This window comes from Balaenoptera ricei, chromosome 5, assembly GCF_028023285.1.
Source record: "Balaenoptera ricei isolate mBalRic1 chromosome 5, mBalRic1.hap2, whole genome shotgun sequence".
NCBI classification, from domain to species: Eukaryota; Metazoa; Chordata; class Mammalia; order Artiodactyla; family Balaenopteridae; genus Balaenoptera; species Balaenoptera ricei.
In genome coordinates, this window is record NC_082643.1 from 89,935,372 (window position 1) to 89,957,642 (window position 22,271).

The following is a 22,271-nucleotide window of genomic DNA, read 5'->3' on the forward strand; positions in this document are numbered from 1 at the left end:
TAATAACATTTTTTATTATTAAAGGTAAAAATTTATATTCTTAACCTTTTTAGGTTATCTATTTTAAATTCCTCACATATTTATAAAAGAGAAATATGCTGGAACCTCACTATAACATTATGTGTTACATTATGAAATTTTGGTTGCTCAAGAGAATAAAGCCAAGGGCAGCATAATGCAAAATTCCTAGGCACTTTGAATCCTTTTCATTGTATGCTGGTTTTAAAAGTTTTATATTATGTCATTCATGATGACTGTCTGATGCTGAACACTTGAGGGGTTTTTTTTACAAAGAAAAGTGTTAATTTATTGCTGATTCTTTTTACAAAAGTAAACATTAATATATATTTCTGTTTAGTCTAAAGGTTGGGGAGTAGGAATAGTTGGGACAACAATCTTCAACAAGGTCATATGTAATGCATGAAAATTTAAAAATTAAGTGGCACTTAAGGCATAGAGCATTCTTCCTCTTGCTAATCTTTGTTACGCTTCCTGCATTCCTCATTCAATGATACGTGAGGCCACAAAGGTGCTCAGGGCTCTCAAACCTGCACGTGCGTTTGTCACGTGTGCCTCAGGATGACTGGATGCTTCAGTGTCGTTGTTGCTGTGCACACCAGCCGGTCTGGAGAAATCATGGACTCACACTCAGTGTTGTCCCTCCCTTTGCATTCTTTCTGACCTATTATTTTTTTTAAAGACTTAATGAGAATTAGTTTAGGAATTTAAGCAATCTCATTTTACATCTATTAGAACTAAACATCAATGTGTAGCTCAATTTCCATTGAATTAGAAAATGGTAAACCACAGAACCATTTTCCTGGTATGTTCAATTCTAATTTGACAAGCAATCACCATCTGAGCAATTATGATGCCCCTTTATTTGAAAAAATTTTTAATTGGACATATAAACAGATATCAAATCCAATGTTTAAAAATGTTCACAATAACATTGTTAAGTGTGTGGGTGATGTAATATAAAGTGTGATTTTCATGTTTAATTTTCTAAAGTGTAATAAAAACAGTGAATATTTTAAAGCCCAACTTACCATACATTGAAAATCCATGAAAAGGGATTACACCTAAAAAAATAAAAAAGTATTTCTTTTCAATTAGTATACCCACTGAATTATTAGGTAAACTTTAGAGGATTAAATCCAAAAATAGTGAGGTTTCCTATTTTTGCTTCAACTTTGTTCATGCATGTCAGAAAGACTTAGTGATGGGTCACCAACAAAACGATAGGCTTTTTAATTCCTTTAGAAAAGCAATCTAGAGGTTTTCAATATATATCCAGTTAACTTTCTATTGATAAAGTTGAAAATTAAGACTGTGAATATGTGTTACAAAAAACAGAACAAGGCAGATCACAGAACTAAGTTTAAGAACTAACTACAATGGTCTCAGAAAGTCAATAGATAAGTCCTTCTTGAAGCAACTTCATCCTGTATATTGGAGTCCCATCTGTTAAAAAATAAGTGAGCATTTCAAGGCACCTCTTGTATAGATGCATTCCCTTATAAACTTACCACAAATTACATCACAGGATGTGGTTTAGAAAAAATATTGGCAGGAATATGGTACAAATTCAGTGTAATCTTTGGCAAGAATTATACACAAGTAAAGTGCACATCCATTTAAAAGAAAACTCTTGAAGCCTAACTTGGTATGCTAAACATCTTGTCACACTCTAAGTGAAAAATTAGAACTTGTACAGCTTAGGTTCAAAATGGAAGTTCTGTAATGTATACACCACCACATATCTAACACAGTACGAAATCAGGCTGCAAACACAAAAGAAAGATGAGAAGTTTACTTTTTGAAAAATAGCACAGAAATGCTTCATTCATCAGACATGTTCAGAGGCAAAAACTTAGTGTTGGCAGAGCCTTCAGAGGTCACCTAGGGTAAGTTCTAACAAATGATAGTTCAGTCTCAGTCTAAAACATCCAGCAATAGGGGGCACATTCATTCACAATACAACCAATTACAATTTTGAACAGGTTTAATTTGGGGGGGAGTTATTTCTCATACGGAGTGAGACTCTGGTTCCTTGTAATCCCCACTTATGTTTCCTAGTTCTGACCACAAGGGTCACATGGAACACACCTAACTTATCTTCTATGAAAACTTTCAGAAATACTGGAGGACATTGTTCTCTCCCCCACCCCTATCACCATCACCACCAGGTTGGGTTTTTTGTTTTGTTTTTTGTTTTTTTTTGCTCTGAGACTTTATTAGTTTCTTTAACAGTTCCTCAGATGAAGTGGTCCTGAATACCTTCTCTATTCTATTCTCCTCTGGACAAGCTGTAGTTTACCACAGTCCTTAAAGTGAGGTGATGAAAGCCTCTAAGTCTTTTTCCTCCCTACACACCCCACAGCTAAAGCACAGCGTGCTTGTGCAGCTGTTTCTGACCTAAGTAAAGGACTGTATTCTTATCTCTATTATATTTCCTCTTTGGTGAACCGTTCCAATATGAGATAATCCTGGATTCTCATCCTGTTATCTAATGTATTCCCTCTTCTTCCTGGGTCCACATTACTGGAAAGTTTGATAAATGCACTATCTATGTCCTCATCTAGAGCATTATAAAAATGTTGAACAAGACAGAGTGAGGACAGGACTTGTCACTAGAGACCTCCTTCCATACTGATAGTAATTCATTGATCAGCACCCTATTGTGGTAAGTTAAGAACACAGACCAGATGTCAGACAGACTTGGTTGGGTTCATCTAGCTCTGTTGTTTAAGAACTTTGTGTGCCCTTTAGGTAAGTTCCTTAATTCCCCTAACCTTCAGTTTCCTCATCTCATAAATCAGAGACAATGCTAGAACTACATAAATGATTAAATGAGATAATGACTGTAGCTCAGCCATTAATAAATAAATAATTTAGACTCAATAAAAGTTAATTATTGATATTATTATTCACAAATTAGCTCATATTTCTTTGATGATCCTAGAAGTAATTTTATCAAAAAAAGTACAAGGAAAATCCAATATTATTCTGAACTAGTATGCCAGGTCAACCACCTTTAGAATTTTGTGCTGCATCACTCTTAAACTTCACAAGCTGTAATTCTCAGGATCCACCTTTTCCCATTTTTCCCTAGTCTTCTAGAACACACCACAGATGATTCATGTTGTCCAACTGTGTCTGAATTCTGTGTTGTTTATCATTTCCCATTTATCTCTGTTTGATTAGCTACCCTGTTCTTTCAGAACCTTCCTGCTCTTCAAATGCTTCACACTCAATTGCAGAACTCACTTCCCCCCTCTCTAGAAGGCTGATGCCACAGACATAAATTCTCACTTGTCTGTTCTTTACCTCAAATGTTCTTCACACATTTCATCTGTTTTCTCACTTCCCTTTAGGGAGGTCTTCGGAGGAAGATGTTTCTTCCTTTTTCTTTTTCAGAGCTACCATCTTCACCTGTGTTCTTAATCCTGTTTCCTTCACTTTCTCTCATAGAAGCTATGGTCAGATCTGTGGCTTGTCTATGTTTGGCCCGTGAGCTAAGAATGGATTTTACATTTTTGAAAGATTATTTTAAAAAACAACAAAGAGGAATATGTGGCAGAGACTGTTTGCGGCCAGCAAAATTTAAAATATTTACTATCTGGCCCTTTACAGAAAAGTTTGCCAACCTCTGCTTTGGAATCCTGCCCCATCAATTTTCCTCCTCACCCTTTTGTGTGCATCATTCAACAAATAGGAATTGAGCCTCGACTATGTGCCAGACACTGTTCTGAGGTCTGGAGCCTACTTTTTATTAGGGACAGGAAAGTCATGATAAAATAAGTGAATATATGTCAGACAGTGATAAGTGCCACAAAGAGAAATAATGGAGGGAAGGGGGAGAGAGAGGAAAAGGCTGGGGGAGGGAGGAGGTCTTACTGATAAAAGAGCCATTGAAGCTAAGTAGACGAGAGTCACCTGGTAAGAGGTGACCGGAGGCCCTGGGCTTCGCGTGGTGATTGCTGTGAACTGGGATAAGCTTCCTGAGGTCGATGGCCTGAAGGCGGAGAGTGGTGACATCAGCTCTCACCCCTACTAGTGGGGGAGCAGAGGCAAGGCGTGGGTAGGTCCTATCAAAGTACTCCTCTCTCCAGTCTCTCCTGTTTCACTGCAACCTTTCAGCCAAAGATATTACAAATACCCTTGCTAATAATAATGACACCAAAGAAGAGGAGGAGGGGGACTTGTCCATTTTCTTCCCTGAACCTTACTTTCCCATCAAACAAATCTCTAATCTCTCTTTCCTTGAAGCCAAGCTTAACTTTTAAAAAACTGTTCAAAGTAACTTCCTTTATTTCCACATTATATATATCCCCAGTTCCTTAAACTGGTTCCCACCCCCTCACCCCAACTCCTGATGGCTGAATCCAGGCATCTCCCCTCTGTGTGTGTCCTGGCCCCCTACCAACCGAACGTTCCTTCTCAACCTTGAGCCCACCAGGCACTGACGACGCTGTGCAGATCAGGCTCCCTGCCTCAGAAACTTCTGCTGCTCAGTTGCTGTTTTTGTTTTGTTGTCTTTTGGACTAGTTCTCTCTTCTGCACACTCCTTAAATATAGCTACTTTCCAAGACTCTGTCATACTTGTTTTCCCTCTCCTTCCACCAGTATTCTCATTGTTAACCTGTAATTCAAACAGTAAAAACCCAGTTTCCTGCGCCTCCCTCTGGACTACCTAGTTCTGTAAACAACTCCTTAACTCCCTAGGCTTCAAGGAAGAAAGCTTTGAGTCATCTTTGCTTTCTAGTCCTCCCTCAGCCCTTATACCTAAATGTGATTGTGTTCCTTTCCTGTCCCTTTAAGATAAAGAATGCTTAACTCTTCAGGATTCAGCCACAGTCTAACATCAGCAGCTTCGTTTTTCTTCCCTACCCCGCAAGCACAACTCTAACCCTGCCAAACTGACTGCCAACGCTTCAGCCTCTGGGGCTTAAGGACAAGCGCTGTAGGCCATGCTCTCCTACACCTCTAGCTGTGCCCCAGCCCCACCCCTTCGAGATTTTATTTTATTTATTTATTTATTTAAAAATAAATTTATTTATTTAATTTATTTCTTTTTGGCTGCTTTGGTTCTTCGTTGCTGTGCGTGGCTTTCTCTAGTTGTGGCGATCAGGGGTTACTCTTCAGTGTGGTGCGCAGGCTTCTCATTGCAGTGGCTTCTCTTGTTGCAGAGCACGGGCTCTAGGCATGTGGGCTTCAGTAGTTGTGGCACGCGGGCTCAGTAGTTGTGGTGCACGGGCTTAGTTGCTCCACAGCATGTGGGATCTTCCCGGGCCAGGGCTCGAACCCGTGTCCCCTGCATTGGCAGGCGGATTCTTAACCACTGCGCCACCAGGGAAGCCCCCTTCGAGATTTTAAACAATACTCCTCCTAGAAAGATCTCCCTGACAGCCCCTGACTCTCCACCCCCCAATCATTCATTAATCAGTACTCTTGTATCAGCTGATTTGCCCTGACTGGTTGAGGTACCCTTTCTCCTCTGTGAGCCTAGACAGCCCTGAGCAATTCTGGTTCCACTTTCCATCTGTGTACACTTAGGTCACTTACTTAACCTGTTTCCTCATCCAGTACTGCTCTTAGACCAAGGCAGGCGGGCTTGGAGTAAGGGCCCTGCTCTGGCCCCCCTCTGACTATACCCCTCACCCAGAGTTCATGTCCCTCCTTTCAGACCACAACCCAGACACCCAAGACTGAAATTCGCAGCCCAAAGGCTCCTAGCCGGCTTCCAGGGTCTGCACAGCCTCTTAGGTGAAGCTACCTTCTTGATGGGTGCTCTCCTCAGGATGGAGAGGTGGGCAAAGGATGGTTATTTGAGGAAGATGTGAACAGAGCTTGGACCTACAGGCTAGTGGGTCCACATGCATGAAGTCTGTCCAGGTGTGGGGTAGAGTCATAGATAAGAAGTGGGTGAGGGATACCACAAGCTAGGGACTTCTGAGGAGTCTACGAATTCTGAATCTGAAACTGGCCTTCCAGACTGTTACAAAGGTATATTTTTCAAGACAAGAAAACAAAGTAGACTTTACTTATCAGTTTATTAGTCTGATTTATAACTTCTAAAAATCTAGACTTATAGTAGGTGGGCTTCCAATTGTACTCCTGCCCTGGACCCTGCAAAAATTAGGAACAGACTTTCCTTCAGCTGCAAAATGAGGACAATACCAATGAAGTTGTGAAAATTAAATAAGATGATGTATGTTACATGCCTAGCACAACACTTGATGCAAAGTCAGTACTTAACAAATGATGTTTTCATTCTCTTATCATACAATCATTTTAGTTTTTCTCTCTTCCAATGAAATAAATTACCTGAGTATAAAAACTATTCCTTATTTATCTCTATCCCCAGAGGCAAGCTTATTGCCCCGAATATAAAAGGTACTCATTAAATGTTTGTGGAATGAATATATGCAGTCCTAGAGAATCTACCTCTACCATTTTTCAACTGTTCACTTCCTTCCTACTGCCAGGGCTGAGTTCAGGCTCTGACGAACTCTTACCTATGGTCCTGCAAGAGCCTCCTAATTGGAATCCCTTTACCAAAACTCTCTGCCCTTCAACAAACTTTTGTAATGGTTCAGGCTATCTTCTAAAAAGGTTGATGAGAGCATGAAAAAGACCTCTACATCTATCGAGGATTTTCCTCTGACCATTCATCCATCCACCAAGTATTTGCTGAGTTCCTACTCACACAATTAATCAACGTTTAAAAACCTACTCTGTAGCCTCTGGAGAGATTAAAATGAATATAACATTTTCTCTATATTTATGGAATTCACATTCTAGCCTTATAATATAGGCTAAGTGTCTACAGAGTGAAATTCAAAACCTTGACCTGATCTTAACCATTCATGATGGCAACCTGAGATATATCTACCTCCCCTTTGTCACCCTGACTCTATACCGACTGTGGTACAGTCACACTAGATTATCCATCATCACCAGAACTCATCATGCACTTTCATACTTTGGTAGCTTTGAACTTGGTAATTCTGTACCATGAATTGCTTTAATGTCTAACAAAACCTTGCTATAAGGACAAGTCACATCTCAGAGAAACATACCAAATCTCTTAATCACAATTAAATGCTCATTCTTCTGCATTCTCATGGCACTTTGTTCACATTTCCATCACTATAATTTCACTGTATTTTGTGTTGTCATTAGCTGTTTAACAGATTGCTCCAGAGGACGGGAAATATGTTTTATTCATTTTTGTATGCATTTTATGATGCCACATAGTTGATAATGAATATAGTTTTGCTGAAAGAATGAATGGGTAGATGGGTAAGTTAATGATGAATAGAGAAGGAACAAGAAATTTATTGGTCTCTAGGCGGGAGATCAGGATTCCACTGTGGGCTTATCAGAAACCAGCTGGGTTACCGTAGGAAAGTCATCAAACCTCCTGAGCTTCAGTAATTGGTTGTCATTAAAAGGGACTAAGATTGTCTCTGAAATATCATCTAACTCTAGAGTTCTATGTTCAACAATTATGTCTAGGGCAAATACAGAAAAATTTGTGAGACTTGAAGAAAACTGGACATATGAGAATCTTCCAATGGTTAAGATTCTTTACCAACTTAAAAGTTTTTTGCTTTCTAAAAACAAAAAGTTCAAAACCAGATTAGATACACACACTGAAAGTCAATATTCCTAATGACACTATAGCCACCAGCTCTAGTTCAATGGAATACTTAGGAGGGCCCAAAGACCATCTTTCTTCTTTAATTTCTCTCTTTGTTTATATCTTTCGTTGAGTCTCTTTTTCTTCTTGTGAACACCCATCTTTTTCTATCTTCCCTAATTTCAGCTTCATTTTATTTCCTTTATTGATTATAAACTTTTAACAAATAATTTTAAAATTCATCTTCGCCTAATCATGTTGACATGTGAAAGAAAAACTAAGACAGAAAAATAAGTTCATAAATAGAAGGCATATTTTGATATCTTACAAAAATATAAGTATACATTATATCTTTCTAAATACTAAATATCAAAGCAGGTTGCTATTATACAAAACCCCTATATTCTTACTGCAAAAACACTTTTTCCTTCCTCTATTAAGTACTGCAGAAACCTTTAAACAAGCATGTTAAAGTAGTCAGAAATGAAGACCTTACTATTATTATTTTCATCTTCTACAAATATTAATGAAAGATGTCCTAAGTATAGGAATACCTTAATCAGGACAGAGCGCGTTTCGTTAGGAAGGTTAGAGTGAATGAATTAGTGAACTGCCAAGAAGCAAAAGGGATGCGTGTATTAAGATGACCCATGGTTAATCACACTTTCACCATATTTCCCCCAAGTCCTGAAATCTATAGCTGCTCTATAAGCAGCTAGGTTATAAGCTATTTGAGGCAAGGGCCACAATTCATACTGTGTATCGTCTTCAGCACCCAGCATAGTATTTTCTACAAGTGAGATGTTCAATATATGTTGTTAATGATGGAAATTCAAGCATTTATAAGTATAATCACAGCTTATAAATAAGATACTAAAGTATTAGATTCATTTATGAATAAGCAATTAACATATAGGACAGGAGGCTCTCAATAACTCAGTGTTGAAATTATAAATGGCCCACAAAGTCATACAGACATGCATTCGAGTCTTGTGTGTCTCCAGGAAAGTTACCAACACTCTCTGAGTCTCTATTTTCATTTTTGAAAATGGAGATAAATAATACTAACTTCACTGGGTTGTACTAAAGCACCAACGAGTTAATGTATTTAAAGCATACCAGTATAGTATTTAGTACACAGCAGATGCTCACTAACTATAGCTATTTTATGCTCTCAGAAGGGAGAGTACCACATTTAAGTATCAGCTTAAACCTAAGGAAAAAAAAATTTTGTCAGTATTAAATAAAGGTTCACTTCTGCTTAATCAAGATTAACCAGGGCTTAAGTTTCCAGAAGAGGGTACATAGTTTGCTCTGTTGAAGAAGGACAAAGTCAGATTCTGGCAAACAAAAGTAAGAGGCATAAGAAGCAGTGAATTCATTAACACTCTAGGGCACATACCACCTAAAACATTTCTTTGATCTCAGAGGCTGTCATGTTCTTGACCAGTTTTTCAAAATCCTTTCCTTTCCCTCTCACCACTTCAGTCTTTCAAGGGTCAAGTTTCATCCCTGGCCTTCATCCAAGAGTGTACTTTTAACAGGCATTGGGATGCTTGGGACACCATCGCTAATCTGGCCTCAGAGTTCTACAAGTCTGCTATGAGTAATTATTTTAAGATCTTAGCCTACCTCTATCTAACTGAAGAAAGTCTAAAATATTAACTGCCTACTCCATTCAACAGAAATAACTTTATAAAGTAATGATTTAATGGGCCTTTGACATAGTCCAGAATGGTAAACATCATCAACAAAAATAAATCTTGAACTAGATGAGATATAAATAGTAAATATGACTCAGAAAACACCTCAAATATTAACAAGCTTTGCACTTACTAAATATTTTCCTTTCATTTCCTCACTGTCTCTATTAATACTTAGCATTTATAGTTGTACCATAACTCTCATATCTGATTCACTTTAACATCATTCCAGTTGAAAGCAAATTTTTACATTCTTTCATTTGGGATTACTTAGTACAGTTTATTTAATTCAATGTTGAAATAATCATTTCCTCTGTTTATTCTCATTTCACATGTAGCCTACAGGTCAGTAAACATAGGGATTAGGACAATGGTCAAATTGTTTTCTAGCTATTTCTGCTATCTTTCTGAATTGGAACTTCAGAATATGACTTTGTTACTTTATTTTAGTAGTTAAAAGTTCCCAAAACATCAGAACATAACCATGTTTAAATATCAATCTAGAAATGATACTTTAAATAATTAGTTTTTCAATTTATGTCCAAAGTTACACATGAAATGAATTTTGGATTATGAGATGTTTTAAATTTATTTAATTAATTTAGATAACAAAGTACACTGCTATTTATCAACCTGACACTTGCAGGCAGATTTAAAATGATATATTTTTGTTATTTCTTCCAAGAGCCTTTCCTAATCTTTGTTGTGAGGCGTTGTCCTGCACACTGTAGGATGTTTAGCAGCAACCCTGGCCTTTAACCAGGAGATACTGGTAGTATATCCCTCCCCTCTGACAACCAGAATGTCTTCAGACATTGCCAAATGTCCCTGGAGGGTAAGGGGATGGAATTGCCCTTACTGGAGAACCACTGCTCTGGAGTCCTAACACTCCTCTCCTTAATGTTCACTAGCAATTACTTATTTTGTCTTGCAGGAAACAAATGGTATTAGCAAATTATGATGTTTGTTTATTTTAAGTCTCAGTCAGATCTATGTATATTTTTCCTATAAGTCTCACCTCCTTGCTTCTATTCTTGTTCCTCTATATTCTTCTACATTCATTCCCTCATTCCCTAGCTCACTCATTCAATAATGTTTCCTGATCAGTGACTTTATGCCATGCATGATTCTAGATGCTAGATAATGTTGGTCATCAAAACTATTAAGGTCCTTATTCTCTTGGAGCTTATACTTTTAATCTACATAGCAGTCAGGATGATCTTTTAAAAATATTCATCAGGAACTGGAGGAGAGATGTCACTGAGAAGAGTGAAGTAGAAAACTCTAAAACTCCATCCCTCCGCTATAGCAATGGTTAAACTGGCTAGAACTGTTAGAATCAACTTTTTTGAATTCTGGAATCTAATAAAAAACTTCCAACAACCAAGGAAATACTTCATAAAGAAAGATGCTACTGAATTTTGGAAAGAGAAGATTGTGATATTTTAATTTACCCACCTACCCCCCACTCTCTAGTTTGGTGGCTATAAAGACAACTGTCCACATACCTGGTGCAGCTTTCTCATGCCAGAGGGGGCAATATAGATCTTGAATCAAAAAATTGTGGTTGTGTGTTTTGACCTGTCTAGTAGCTACCTGAGGGATTGGGCTGAAGTGGCCAGCCAGGTGATATTTATCAGATTTATTTATTTTTTTTAAATAAAAGCAAATGTATTAGCCTTAGCCACCTGGGGTAGCAAGGGATAACAGATGGGGCAAGGACTAGGCAGACTGAAAAGCCTCGGAAGGAAGAGACTAGAGAAGCATAAATATGGAGGGATAAAGGCTTTGAAAAGCTCCTCTGTAATGAGCGGAATCTAGAAAAGACCTGAGAAGAACTTCAGCCTTCGTTTCTGCCTGATTTCTGGGCTGTGTGCAAGCAGGAAGTGAAAGCTAAGGCAGAGCCGTGAATGGCCTGGCTAAGCCTTGAAGGAGTACTCCCTACATAGGGTATATCAGTAAAGACTGATTTTGGCTTCAGACATTTAAGGAAATCTCTGTCAAATCACTAATTGATCACTAAGCTAATGGAACAGAGACTTCAGGGGGCACTCAATACAAAAAAAGATAATTTTTACAAAAACAGTTTAGAAAAGTCACTAAAAAACTACAACCCACGACAAGCAACAGCAAGTTCTGGGGAGGGGAGAAAATCTGATTTTTCAGAGTTACCACAATGTAATACTCAAGATATCCAGTTATCAACAACAAAAAAATTACTATGCATGCAAAGAAATAAGTATAGTCTATTCACAGCAAAACAAGAAATTAATAGAAACTGCCCCTAAGGGAGCCTAGACATTGGACTTACTAGACAAAACTGTAGATCAACTGTCCCCCTAACTGGTCTGGCCCCTGTCTACCTCTCTTACCTCACCTTGTACCAGTTTATGCTTTGCTCACTCTCATGAGTCACACTGGCCATCCTGTTATTCTTTAGTTCATCAGGCATGTTCCTCTTAGGACTTTAAACATGCTGTGCATTCCCTCTGGAGTGCTCTTCTCCTCCTCCTTTGCACAGCTCACTCTGCACATTCTGGGCTCTGTTCACATTCTACCTCCTCAGAGGCATCTTTTCTGACTTCCTTCTCTACAACAGCTGTGCCCTTCCCCCACCTCCCCACCTACTATCAATTTCTGTTCCCTTTAATTGTTCACATCATCACTCTCTGAAATTATTTTTGGAGTTATTTATTTATGGTAGCTACTTATGTACTTGTTTATTGTATGTCTCCCTCACTAGAATGTAAGCTCCTTGGCAGCAGGTACTTTATCTGTGTCCTTTAATAAGTATTTATTAAATGAATAAATAAAGTTATACATGTTGAACAAAGAATAAAAACAAGAAAAGCTTAAAAATTTCCTGTGAGGAGTCTCCTTCAGCTCAGAAATTTTTGCTCACCAGTTGTTTAATAAATCTACTAGAGAAAGTCTTTCCACTGACAAGGCTTCAAATAAGGTGACAGGGTAATGTCCGATGCCACGATGGCCTGTTATTTCCATCCTAGGAAAGGAGATCACAGGTGGGGAAGTGAGTGAGCAAACCTCTGTCCCCGTTTAAGCAGCTGCTGGGTCAGGGGTGGACAGTGTGTCAGTGAGCTGCAGGCAAAGCTCTCTGGGTGAGCCCCTGTGACCACGAAAGCCAGGCCACTTTTGGTGGCAGTGGGAGAGGTGTCCTTGAGATTTCAAAGTAATCCCATCTTTGGCAGAGGTTGAAAAACAGGGCGGGTAATATAAAAATGTTGCGTGGTATTGCCTTGAGTAAAGAGCAAAGGGACAGTGGACTGACTGCTCTTTGTCTCTTCTTGTTCTGCAGTTTCAGACTCAATCCCCAGAGAAGAATCTCCTCTGATTCTGGTAAGGTTCTAAAACTACCTGAGACAAGAAATGATACTTAAGTATTAAGATTATGAACAGCTTATGAACAGCTTTTAATTTACCCACCTATTACCCCCCACTCTCTATAGTTTGGTGGCTATAAAGACAACTGCCCACATTCCTGGTGCAGCTTTCTCATGCCAGAGGGGGAAATATAGATTGTGAATCAAAAAAGGTGGGTAAATTAAAATACCACAATCTGCTCTTTCCAAAATTCAGTAGCATTTTTCTTTCATAAGTTTATAATAAATGGGTTTATCCCATTAAACTATTTTTTTTTCTGGATGAAATTGTTTCTAGAACCTGTTATATATATCAACTTTTTCAATATATTAACCACTTAATTTTCTTCTAAAAGATACTACAATGAACTCAGTAACATTTTTCTGAGGTAGTAGGGCATGGTGATTAAGCATACTGCTTCTTGGGACTTCCCTGGTGGTCCAGTGGTAAAGAACCTGCCTTACAATGCAGGGGACTCAGGTTCGATCCCTGGTCGGGAACTAAGATCCCACATGCCTCGGGGCAACTAAGCCCGCATGCCACAACTACTGAGCTCGTGCGCCTCAACTAGAGCCTGCGGGCCGCAAACTACACAGCCCACATGCTCTGGAGCCTGCGTGCCACAACTAGAGAAGAGAAAAACCCGCACGCCACGACTAGAGAGAAGCCTGAGCACTGCAACAAAGAGCCTGTGTGCCGCAATGAAAGATCCTGCATGCCTTAACGAAGATCCCACATGCTGCAGCTAAGACCCGACGCAGCCTAAAATAAATGATAAACACATTTTTTTTTTTTTTAAAGAAAGTTAAAAAAAAAAAAAAAGTCTGACTTCTTTTCTGAAGTCAAAGAACTTGGGTTCAAAGCCTGGCTTTGCCACTCACCAGCTGGGCAAGTTAACACTGTGTGCCTCAGCTTCTTTATCTATAAATAGGGATAATACTAGTAGCTGCCTCAGAAGGTTCTTGTAAGGATTAAATGAATTAATACATGGGATGTACTTATAGCACACTGCTTAGTATATAGTTCTGCATGGAAAAATGTTAGCTGCTACTGCTATGACTACTATTACTATTATTGTTATAGCAATATTTTTTTTCTTGGTGCCTTAGCTCACTATAAAAGTCTTAAATTACTATAATATGTTACAACCCAATGATTTAAAGGGTGGAGGGTTATTGGCTTTTACATAAAATGGTCCCAGACTGATTTGCAGGAATGCTTTTATATGCTGTTTTATAGCTTTTCTATTTTCCTTTGTGAGGTCTCTGATTTTCACTTCTACTGTTGTTAATCATTTTTCCTATGTATATCAGTTTCTTTCCACACTTCTTTTGTTACAGGGGTCATAAAAACCAGCAAACCAAGTTTGTTAGGCATGTGTGTTAAGTAAAAGCGAATATATTCTAAACTAAGTTGGAAAAGCTCTCCTATATATGAATAGAGAAAAGAAACTTGACTCCATGGACATCTCATTTGGCCTTTCAGAGGTATTTATTTTTCCTTATTTTCCGATTCTTATATAAATATAAAAAGTTATATGAAAATTAAGTTTCTGGGGAGACAGATGTAACAAAGTTTACACATAAATGTTAAGATTAAAAAGCCTCTAATTTAGTTCAAATAAATACTCATTAAGGTCCTACTATAGCTAGATACTGGAGGAGCAAAAATGAGTGATATGCTTCTAAACCTCAAGAGGTTTGCAATCTAGAGGGGGAGATAAAGCATAAACAATTAATGCCAAGATAATATAGTAAGAGATACCAAAGATATTCACACTGGGTACTATGGGAGCCTAGAGGAAGGGCCCTTAACCTCACCTGGGGTTCCAAGGAAAGTTTCCTGAAGAGGATCACGCCTGAGCTGAACCAGAGGGCAGCCAGGTGAAGAAATGTTGAATGCACTATTACAAGCATAGGAACAGAAGTCATGAGGTAGGAAAGCAGCATAGTGCTTTTTTGAGAGTATGTAGCTGTGTTTGTGTAAAGAATTAATAATTTGATATTGTTGCGATTAAAAAAAAAAGTGAAATGTGAAATGGTGAGAAATGAAGCTAGGAGTTAGACTGAATAGGGGCCAGAGTCAAGAGAGGTTCTCTTATGCCATGCTGAGAGGCTTGGACATTGCTTATAAAGAAATGGGGCGCCATTAATAAAACTTTAAGGAGAAAAATGGCAATTTTCAGACTTTCCTTTTAGATGTATAACTGAGACAGCATTGTAAAAGACAGAGAAAAGCTAGAAAAGACTGGAGGAAGGGAGACAAGTTAGGTGTCAGTTGCAATTAATAAACTAGAGAGAGTAAAGCCTGAATGAGGGCAAGGTAGTAGTTATGGTGAGGTGGAGAGGGTTCCAGATGTAGTTTGAAGATAAAATTGGATGATCCTGGTGATTTATTAGATGAAGGGGGTCCAAGATTGAAAGGAATCAAGGATGACTATCAGATTTTAGGCCTTGAATTACTGGTTAAATGAGAGTACAATTAAGGGGAGAGAGAAAGAGGACAGTGTTTGGTTTTTCTTGTTGTTGTCGTTTTGTTTTTTAAATTTAAGTTTGCTTTTGTTTTTTTCTTTTTTAAATAGTGGGCATATGAAGATTAATTAGTTCAGGTTAAATCTGAGTTAAATAATGTAGAAGTCAGAATTGAAGATATCAGTTTTAGAGTAATTAACAAATAGAAGCAAGAGAGCAGATAAGAAGTCCTAGGAAAATGTGTGAAAAGAAGAGCAGCAGAAAAAAAAAAAAAAAGAGCAGCAGAACAAGAGTGGGGTGGGGCATTGGCATGCCAGTGCTTAAAGAGGGATAGAGGAGGCTAGCCTGTGAGGGAACCTGGGACAGCACACTGAGAGGCACAAGGAGAGGACAGTGCCATGAAAGCCAAGGATGAGTTTCAGATGCGTTGGTCAGTAAAGAAGCTAAACGCAACTTGTATCAGCTGCATTTTGTGAGCACCCACTACACATCCGGTGCTGTTTCATACAGTGTTATCTCCTTTAATCTGTTACCCATGTGCTATAGATGACAAATCTGAAGTTCAGCGAAGATGTATAACTTACCCAAGGTCATAGGGTGAGCTGGCAGAACTGGGATCTGAACCCAGGTCTGCAGGATTACAAAGCCCATGTTCTTAACTCTGCTGGAGTAAAAGAACTTCTTCAGGATGCAACTTTATAGTATCATAATAAGGACTGCTATATATTGCTTTTCCAAGTGGCATATCTTAAAACTATCTGATAATGTCAAAGAAATACTTAATATTCAAGGAGGTCACTATACCTTTGATCACTTTAATCAAAACATACTTTTTTCAGTGATGTATTTCTTGAAATATTTATATTTCATCAATACTACACTTGTCAAATCATGAGAACAATAAAGTGCAACCCAAGGCAATCCACTCATTAGGGCACTGCTCCAATAAAGCCAAAAGGAAGGTCCTAGATGGACGAGTTAATGTCCTTCAGAGGAAAGCTAAGCACCCTGGACTTAGGCACCTGAGTCTTCTTAGCTTTCTCACAAATGTTACTACTGGTCTCAAGGAAAATCAGAAAGGATATGCACAGTTCAGCAAAATCCTACCACAAACATGAAATTAATTAGAATAGTTATTCTATAGAAGGTTTATTTCAGATGATAAATTATTATCCATTTAAAGATAGAGAATAAGAAAATCACAGTGCTATTATAAAAGTTGTAATTTTCCTATTTCCCACTAGAGGAAGCAATAGCATTGCTCTTACCATTTGGTGGATAAAAGACGGCATATTCTTCTAGTCCTAGTTTTCCTGTAAGAGAAAACCAGAGAGAGTTCCAATATGATTAGATAAAATAGAAACAACTTTAAAAATTAATTTTGTGAATATACTAAAAATTAATGGAATTTTAAAAACTACTAGAGTATAATCTCCTTTCATTTCATTTTATGATATGGAATTAATTTGAAAATATGCCAGCCAGTCTTTTGGTATTAGCAAATCCTTTCATCAATTAAAGTCAGTAATATAAACTTAAGCACTACAAGGTAAGTGATACAAAATAATTAAAAGAACAAATGTTTTCAAGCTCCTTAAGCACTTAAGAAGAGCAGCATCTATTTGTAAGCCTAGAATTGTGTTAATTATACGTAATTCTAGTCTAGTCATTAAAGTAAGTCCTAAGTTTTGCAACACCTCATTAGTTTACATTTTTATGGAATGAGCTAAAAAGTTAAAATTAAATGTCTTTCACTGTATGGTGGTAATATTTTCTGAATTCCTAAACAATTGATATGGTCTGAGAATGAGGCTAAATATTTGAAATCAGGATTATCTCAGAAAATTAAAGTATATTCACCATAATTAAATGTTTAAGTGAGTTTTAAAAAGTTTTTCCTCAAAACTTTTAAAGGTCTGAGTTTTTTCCCACCTTCTACTGAGGTGGGAAAAAGTAGGTAGCTCTTATCTGGACAGTTTTTCTAACACTGTTGAGTCTACTGAAAAGTCACATGCGTTTTTGCACTTGGCTCTAAGGTAAGATTTTTAATTAAAAAAATTTTTTTTGGTTGGGAATGGTGGGAGAGAGGAAATGAAGAACTGCATGAGCAGTTTAGGTTAGGGTGGAGACAACAAGGATTGATCTTGTGAGTAAGAAGAGAATGAAATGATAGACGGGTAGGTAGGTAGACGGATGGATGATAGAGAATACCTGCTGGGTACTCAATACTGGGCTAGGTGCTGAGAGGTGACCAGAGTAGATATAAGATATGGTGTCTGAACCATGTGGCTTATAATCCAGACTACAACAGGAAACATTAAGATATGTTTGCTAAATTTTCTGGCACAGGCTTTAAGTGCTTTAGAGGTTTAGAGGAGAGGGAAATTGACGATGGGTTGGTGGACTTGGTGAGTGTGAGACAATGGAAAATGTGCATTGGTCTCTGCCCCTGGTTGCTGGCACAGAGCTCCTGAAACCCTTGTACTTTCCTAACTGATAAGAGCATTAGGAGCATCTCTCATTCTAATATTGGTCTTTGATGCTGTCCCTGACACAAGGCTTCTGAAACCCGTGCAAATTCCTAAATGATAAGAGCATTAGGAGCATCTTTTATCCTATTGGGGTGACTCTGAGTGGGCTTCTGAATGGGCGCTGGTCACCAGAAAGACCAAGCCTTGATTAGAAGTCCCACCCCCTCATACTCCAGAGGGACTGGAAATGGAGTTTAATAATTGATCACGCCTCTGTGAGGAAGACTCCATAAAACCCCAGAAGTAGGGGGTTTGAAGAGCTTCTAGGTGGGCAAACACATCAACACTGGGAAGAAGACGCACTCCAACTCCATGGGGACAGAAGCTTCTATGCTTGTGACCCTCCCAGACGTAGCCCTATGTATCTCTTCATCTGGTTGTTCATTTGTATTCTGTATCATATCCTTTAACAAAGTGGTAAATGTAAGTACGTGTTTCCCTGAGTTCTGTGGGCTTCTCTAGTAAATCAGTCAAACCCAAGGAGAGGGTTGTTGGAACTTCCAATCTAAAGCCAGTTGGTCAGAACAGGTGATAACCTAAACTTGTGACTGGTGTCTGAAGTGTGTGTGTGTGTGTGTGTGTGTGTGTGTGTGTGTGTGTGTATGTATGTGAGAACTGAGTCCTTAACCTGTGGGATCTGACAGCATCTCTAGGTAGACAGTGTTAGAATTGAGTTAAACTGTAGCATACCCAGGTGGTGTCAAGACTAGCGTGTTATTGTGGTTATTTGTCCCCACATATGTGCGACCAAAAGTGTCAGAAGTGAAGCGCTTTGTGTGAGTAGTAAATTAAAAACACAGGAGCAAAACACAGTAGGAAAGAATTGGGTTTTTCCCTACATAGAAGGAAATAATCTGAGTTTTTCTGATACTGTGAGATATAGGCTAGTTCTTCAAGAACCTATGATTTTGGAGGCGGAGGAGTGGGAATCCTTCCATGTTTAGGGAATATATAGAGGCTTAGAATGAAAATGGGGTAATGTGGAATAAACAGAGAATCAAAGTTAGCTAGGTTAAGACAGGATCAACTGATGGAGGGCTGAATTAAAATTTGGCTGAATTTAGAGGTAAGTCCATTAGATAAGTTCTATAATCAGTTTTTCAGCAGATGATGTGAAAGAAACAAACAAGTAAACCAAATGTCTCTATCAATTCAGTATAGAAGCAATGTAACCAAGAGAGTCCCCAAGTGGGGGGAGCCTGATCCCAGTACTGGGAATGTGGGCCTGTCTTAGGGCAGGGGTTGTAGTAATGAGGCAGACAGTTGGACTTAGGAGATACAGGACAAACAGCATCTTTCTTTATGGGAACAGCAGAATGACCATACACAATAGGCTTATAAGCTTTCAGTGCTGGGTGTTCACTACTTAATAAAAAGGAGAAATCGGGGAAAGGCTTCCAGCTGAAATTAGTTCAATTGCCAGGTGATAGCAGGATACTGAAATAGCATTATCTTGTAGGCAGCTAGTGATAAAGAGAAGAAAGCACTAAAATTAGAATTAAGAAAGCTAATAGCATATAAATTATATCAAACTTTAAGTGTGGTATAACATTTTGAGAGAAGTAATAAAGAAAGCAAAAAAAAAAAAAAAGAAAAAGCAAATTCAACTGATAAACTCATAGTTAGAAGGGTAAATAAAAGTCAACAGATATGGCAAAAATAGCAACAGAGGAGAGAGCAAACAGGAAAAATAAAGAAGTAATTTTAAACGCTGTTTTTGGGAACCACTTTCCTGTGATCTGAGATAAGTGGCTTGGGCACTGATTTAAGTGGGAATGAAAGATGGTTAAAATAACCTGAGAGGGCCTCCCTGGTGGCGCGGTGGTTGAGAATCTGCCTGCCAATGCAGGGGACATGGGTTCGAGCCCTGGTCTGGGAGGATCCCACATGCCACGGAGCAACTGGGGCCCGTGAGCCACAACTACTGAGCCTGTGCGTCTGGAGCCTGTGCTCCGCAACAGGAGAGGCCGCGATAGTGAGAGGCCCATGCACGGCGATGAAGAGTGGCCCCCACTTGCCGCAACTGGAGAAAGCCCTCGCACAGAAACTAAGACCCAACACAGCCATAAATAAATAAATAAATAAATAAATAAATAATTAAAAAAAAAAAAAAAAAAAAAAAAAAATAACCTGAGAGACATCTTATTAAATAATTTACAACAAAAATTTTGACAACTAATATATGCTATAAAATAAGCAGTCTTGGCATGATTATGTAAGTGTTAAAGAATACCTCCTTTATATACTAAAATTTTACCTCTTATGTATGATTTCGGTGGTGAAGCACTGCTGTATGCAAAGTGACCCAACACAGATGTATCTCGGGAGAAACAAAGTAATACCTGGGTACAACATTGGAGAAAACAATTAAGCACTGGTTTTTTTCCTTTATTTTTTATTGAAATATGGTTGAATTACAATGTTGTGTTAACTTGTGTAGTTTTTATTTTATTTTTTTTAAACATCTTTATTGAAGTATAACTGCTTTACAATGTTGTGTTAGTTTCTGCTGTATAACAAAGTGAATCAGCTATACATATACATATATCCCCATATCCCTTCCCTCTTGCGTCTCCCTCCCACCCTCCCTATCCCACCCCTCCCTGTCCCACCCCTCTGGATGGTTACAAAGCACAGAGCTGATCTCCCAGTGCTATGCAGTTGCTTCCCACTAGCTATCTGTTTTACATTTGGTAGTGTATATATGTCCATGCCACTCTCTCACTTCGTTCCAGCTTACCCTTCCCCCTCCCCGTGTCCTCAAGTTCATTCTCTACATCTGTGTCTTTATTCCTGTCCTGCCCCTAGGTTCTTCAGAACCATTTTTTTTTTTTTTTGGATTCCATATATATGTAAGCACTGTTTTATAACAGGTAATTCATTGCTACTTCTGCTTGAGAGGCACTGAGGTAGAATCTTTCAAGTTCAGTACTGTGCCTCTCAATGGGAAGAGTGCCCTCTATTGGTACACCTATGGTAAGTGTTACAGTAGATACCAAGTGCGATGGGCAAAGTTCATCCAAAGATTTCTCACTGTTAGTCACCTAAACCTTAAACAACAGCAGAAAATGCAAGTTACTAACGACCAGTTGATTCTTTTTTTTTTTTTTAACATCTTTATTGGAGTATAATTGCTTTACAATGGTGTGTTAATTTCTGCTTTATAACAAAGTGAATCAGTTATACATATACATATGTTCCCATATCTCTTCCCTCTTGCGTCTCCCTCCCTATCCCACCCCTCTAGGTGGTCACAAAGCACTGAGCTGATCTCCCTGTGCTATGCAGCTGCTTCCCACTAGCTATCTATTTTACATTTGGTAGTATATGTAAGTCCATGCCACTCTCTCACTTCGTCCCAGTTTCCCCTTCCCCCTCCCCGTGTCCTCAAGTCCATTCTCTATGTCTGTGTCTTTATTCCTGTCCTGCCCCTAGGTTCTTCATTACCATTTTTTTTTTTTTTAGATTCCATATGTATGTGTTAGCATATGGTATTTGTTTTTCTCTTTCTGACTTACTTCACTCTGTATGACAGACTCTAGGTCCATCCACCTCACTACAAATAACTCAATTTCGTTTCTTTTTATGGTTGAGTAATATTCCATTGTATATATGTGCCACATCTTCTTTATCCATTCATCTGTCGATGGACACTTAGGCTGCTTCCATGTCCTGGCTATTGTAAATAGAGCTGCAATGAACATTGTGGTACATGACTCTTTTTGAATTATGGTTTTCTCAGGGTATATGTCCAGTAGTGGGATTGCTGGGTCATATGGTAGTTCTATTTTTAGTTTTTTAAGGAACCTGCCTACTGTTCTCCATAGTGGCTGTATCAATTTACATCCCATCAACAGTGCAAGAGGTTTCCCTTTTCTCCACACCCTCTCCAGCATTTATTGTTTGTAGATTTTTTGATGATGGCCATTCTGACTGGTGTGAGGTGATACCTCACTGTAGTTTTGATTTGCATTTCTCTAATAATTACTGATGTTGACCAGTTGATTCTTTTAGTGTATTTTTAATCTGGAAAAAAGAACCAACTTGAAGAAATTTAATAAGATAAGAAATGTAGAGGGGGGAACCTAGGTAACTACGATGGCACAGAGCAGTTTGAAAAGTGCAGGAAACTGGAACCAGCCTCATTGCTGGGATGCAGCAGCTGGCAGTGGGCATGTCAGGGTGGGAGGGAAGGCAATTCATGGTATCTAGAAGGGATTAGCAGCAGTAGAACAAGTGGCAGCCCAACACAGGTTAGAAGCTGGTTGTCCTGACCAGCAGGTAGATATGGCAACTCTACCTGGAGAGGAAAATAGGTAGGGCAGAAAGTCAAAATCAAAGATGTCCAGTAGGAGGAACTGGATTGTTGATACCAGCCTGGAGGCAGGGAACCAATCCCCAGGAAGGTGATTAGTGACAGGAAATCTAGGTCCTGGTATTAGAAGTCCTGGGATTCAAAAGATGTTACTGAGAAAAGAATTCAGAAATAACAGAAAAAGGCAGAAGCCCAGTTAACAGAACTGGGGAACAAAATCAG

The 22,271-nt window shown here is 38.6% G+C and overlaps 1 protein-coding gene across 5 annotated transcripts in view; it reads right to left on the minus strand.

Moving 5' to 3' along the window:
- The window catches only part of TBC1D19 (TBC1 domain family member 19), a 160,678-nt gene that overhangs the window by 18,102 nt on the left and 120,305 nt on the right, over positions 1-22,271 (minus strand). For all 5 annotated transcript variants that reach the window (XM_059924158.1, XM_059924157.1, XM_059924156.1 and 2 more), the window contains 3 exons: positions 19,992-20,076; positions 16,472-16,516; positions 1,050-1,082 (listed from right to left, as the gene is read on the minus strand). In XM_059924158.1, the coding sequence (XP_059780141.1) occupies positions 1,050-1,082; positions 16,472-16,516; positions 19,992-20,076 (163 nt within the window). The remainder of the gene's footprint in view (positions 1-1,049; positions 1,083-16,471; positions 16,517-19,991; positions 20,077-22,271) is intronic.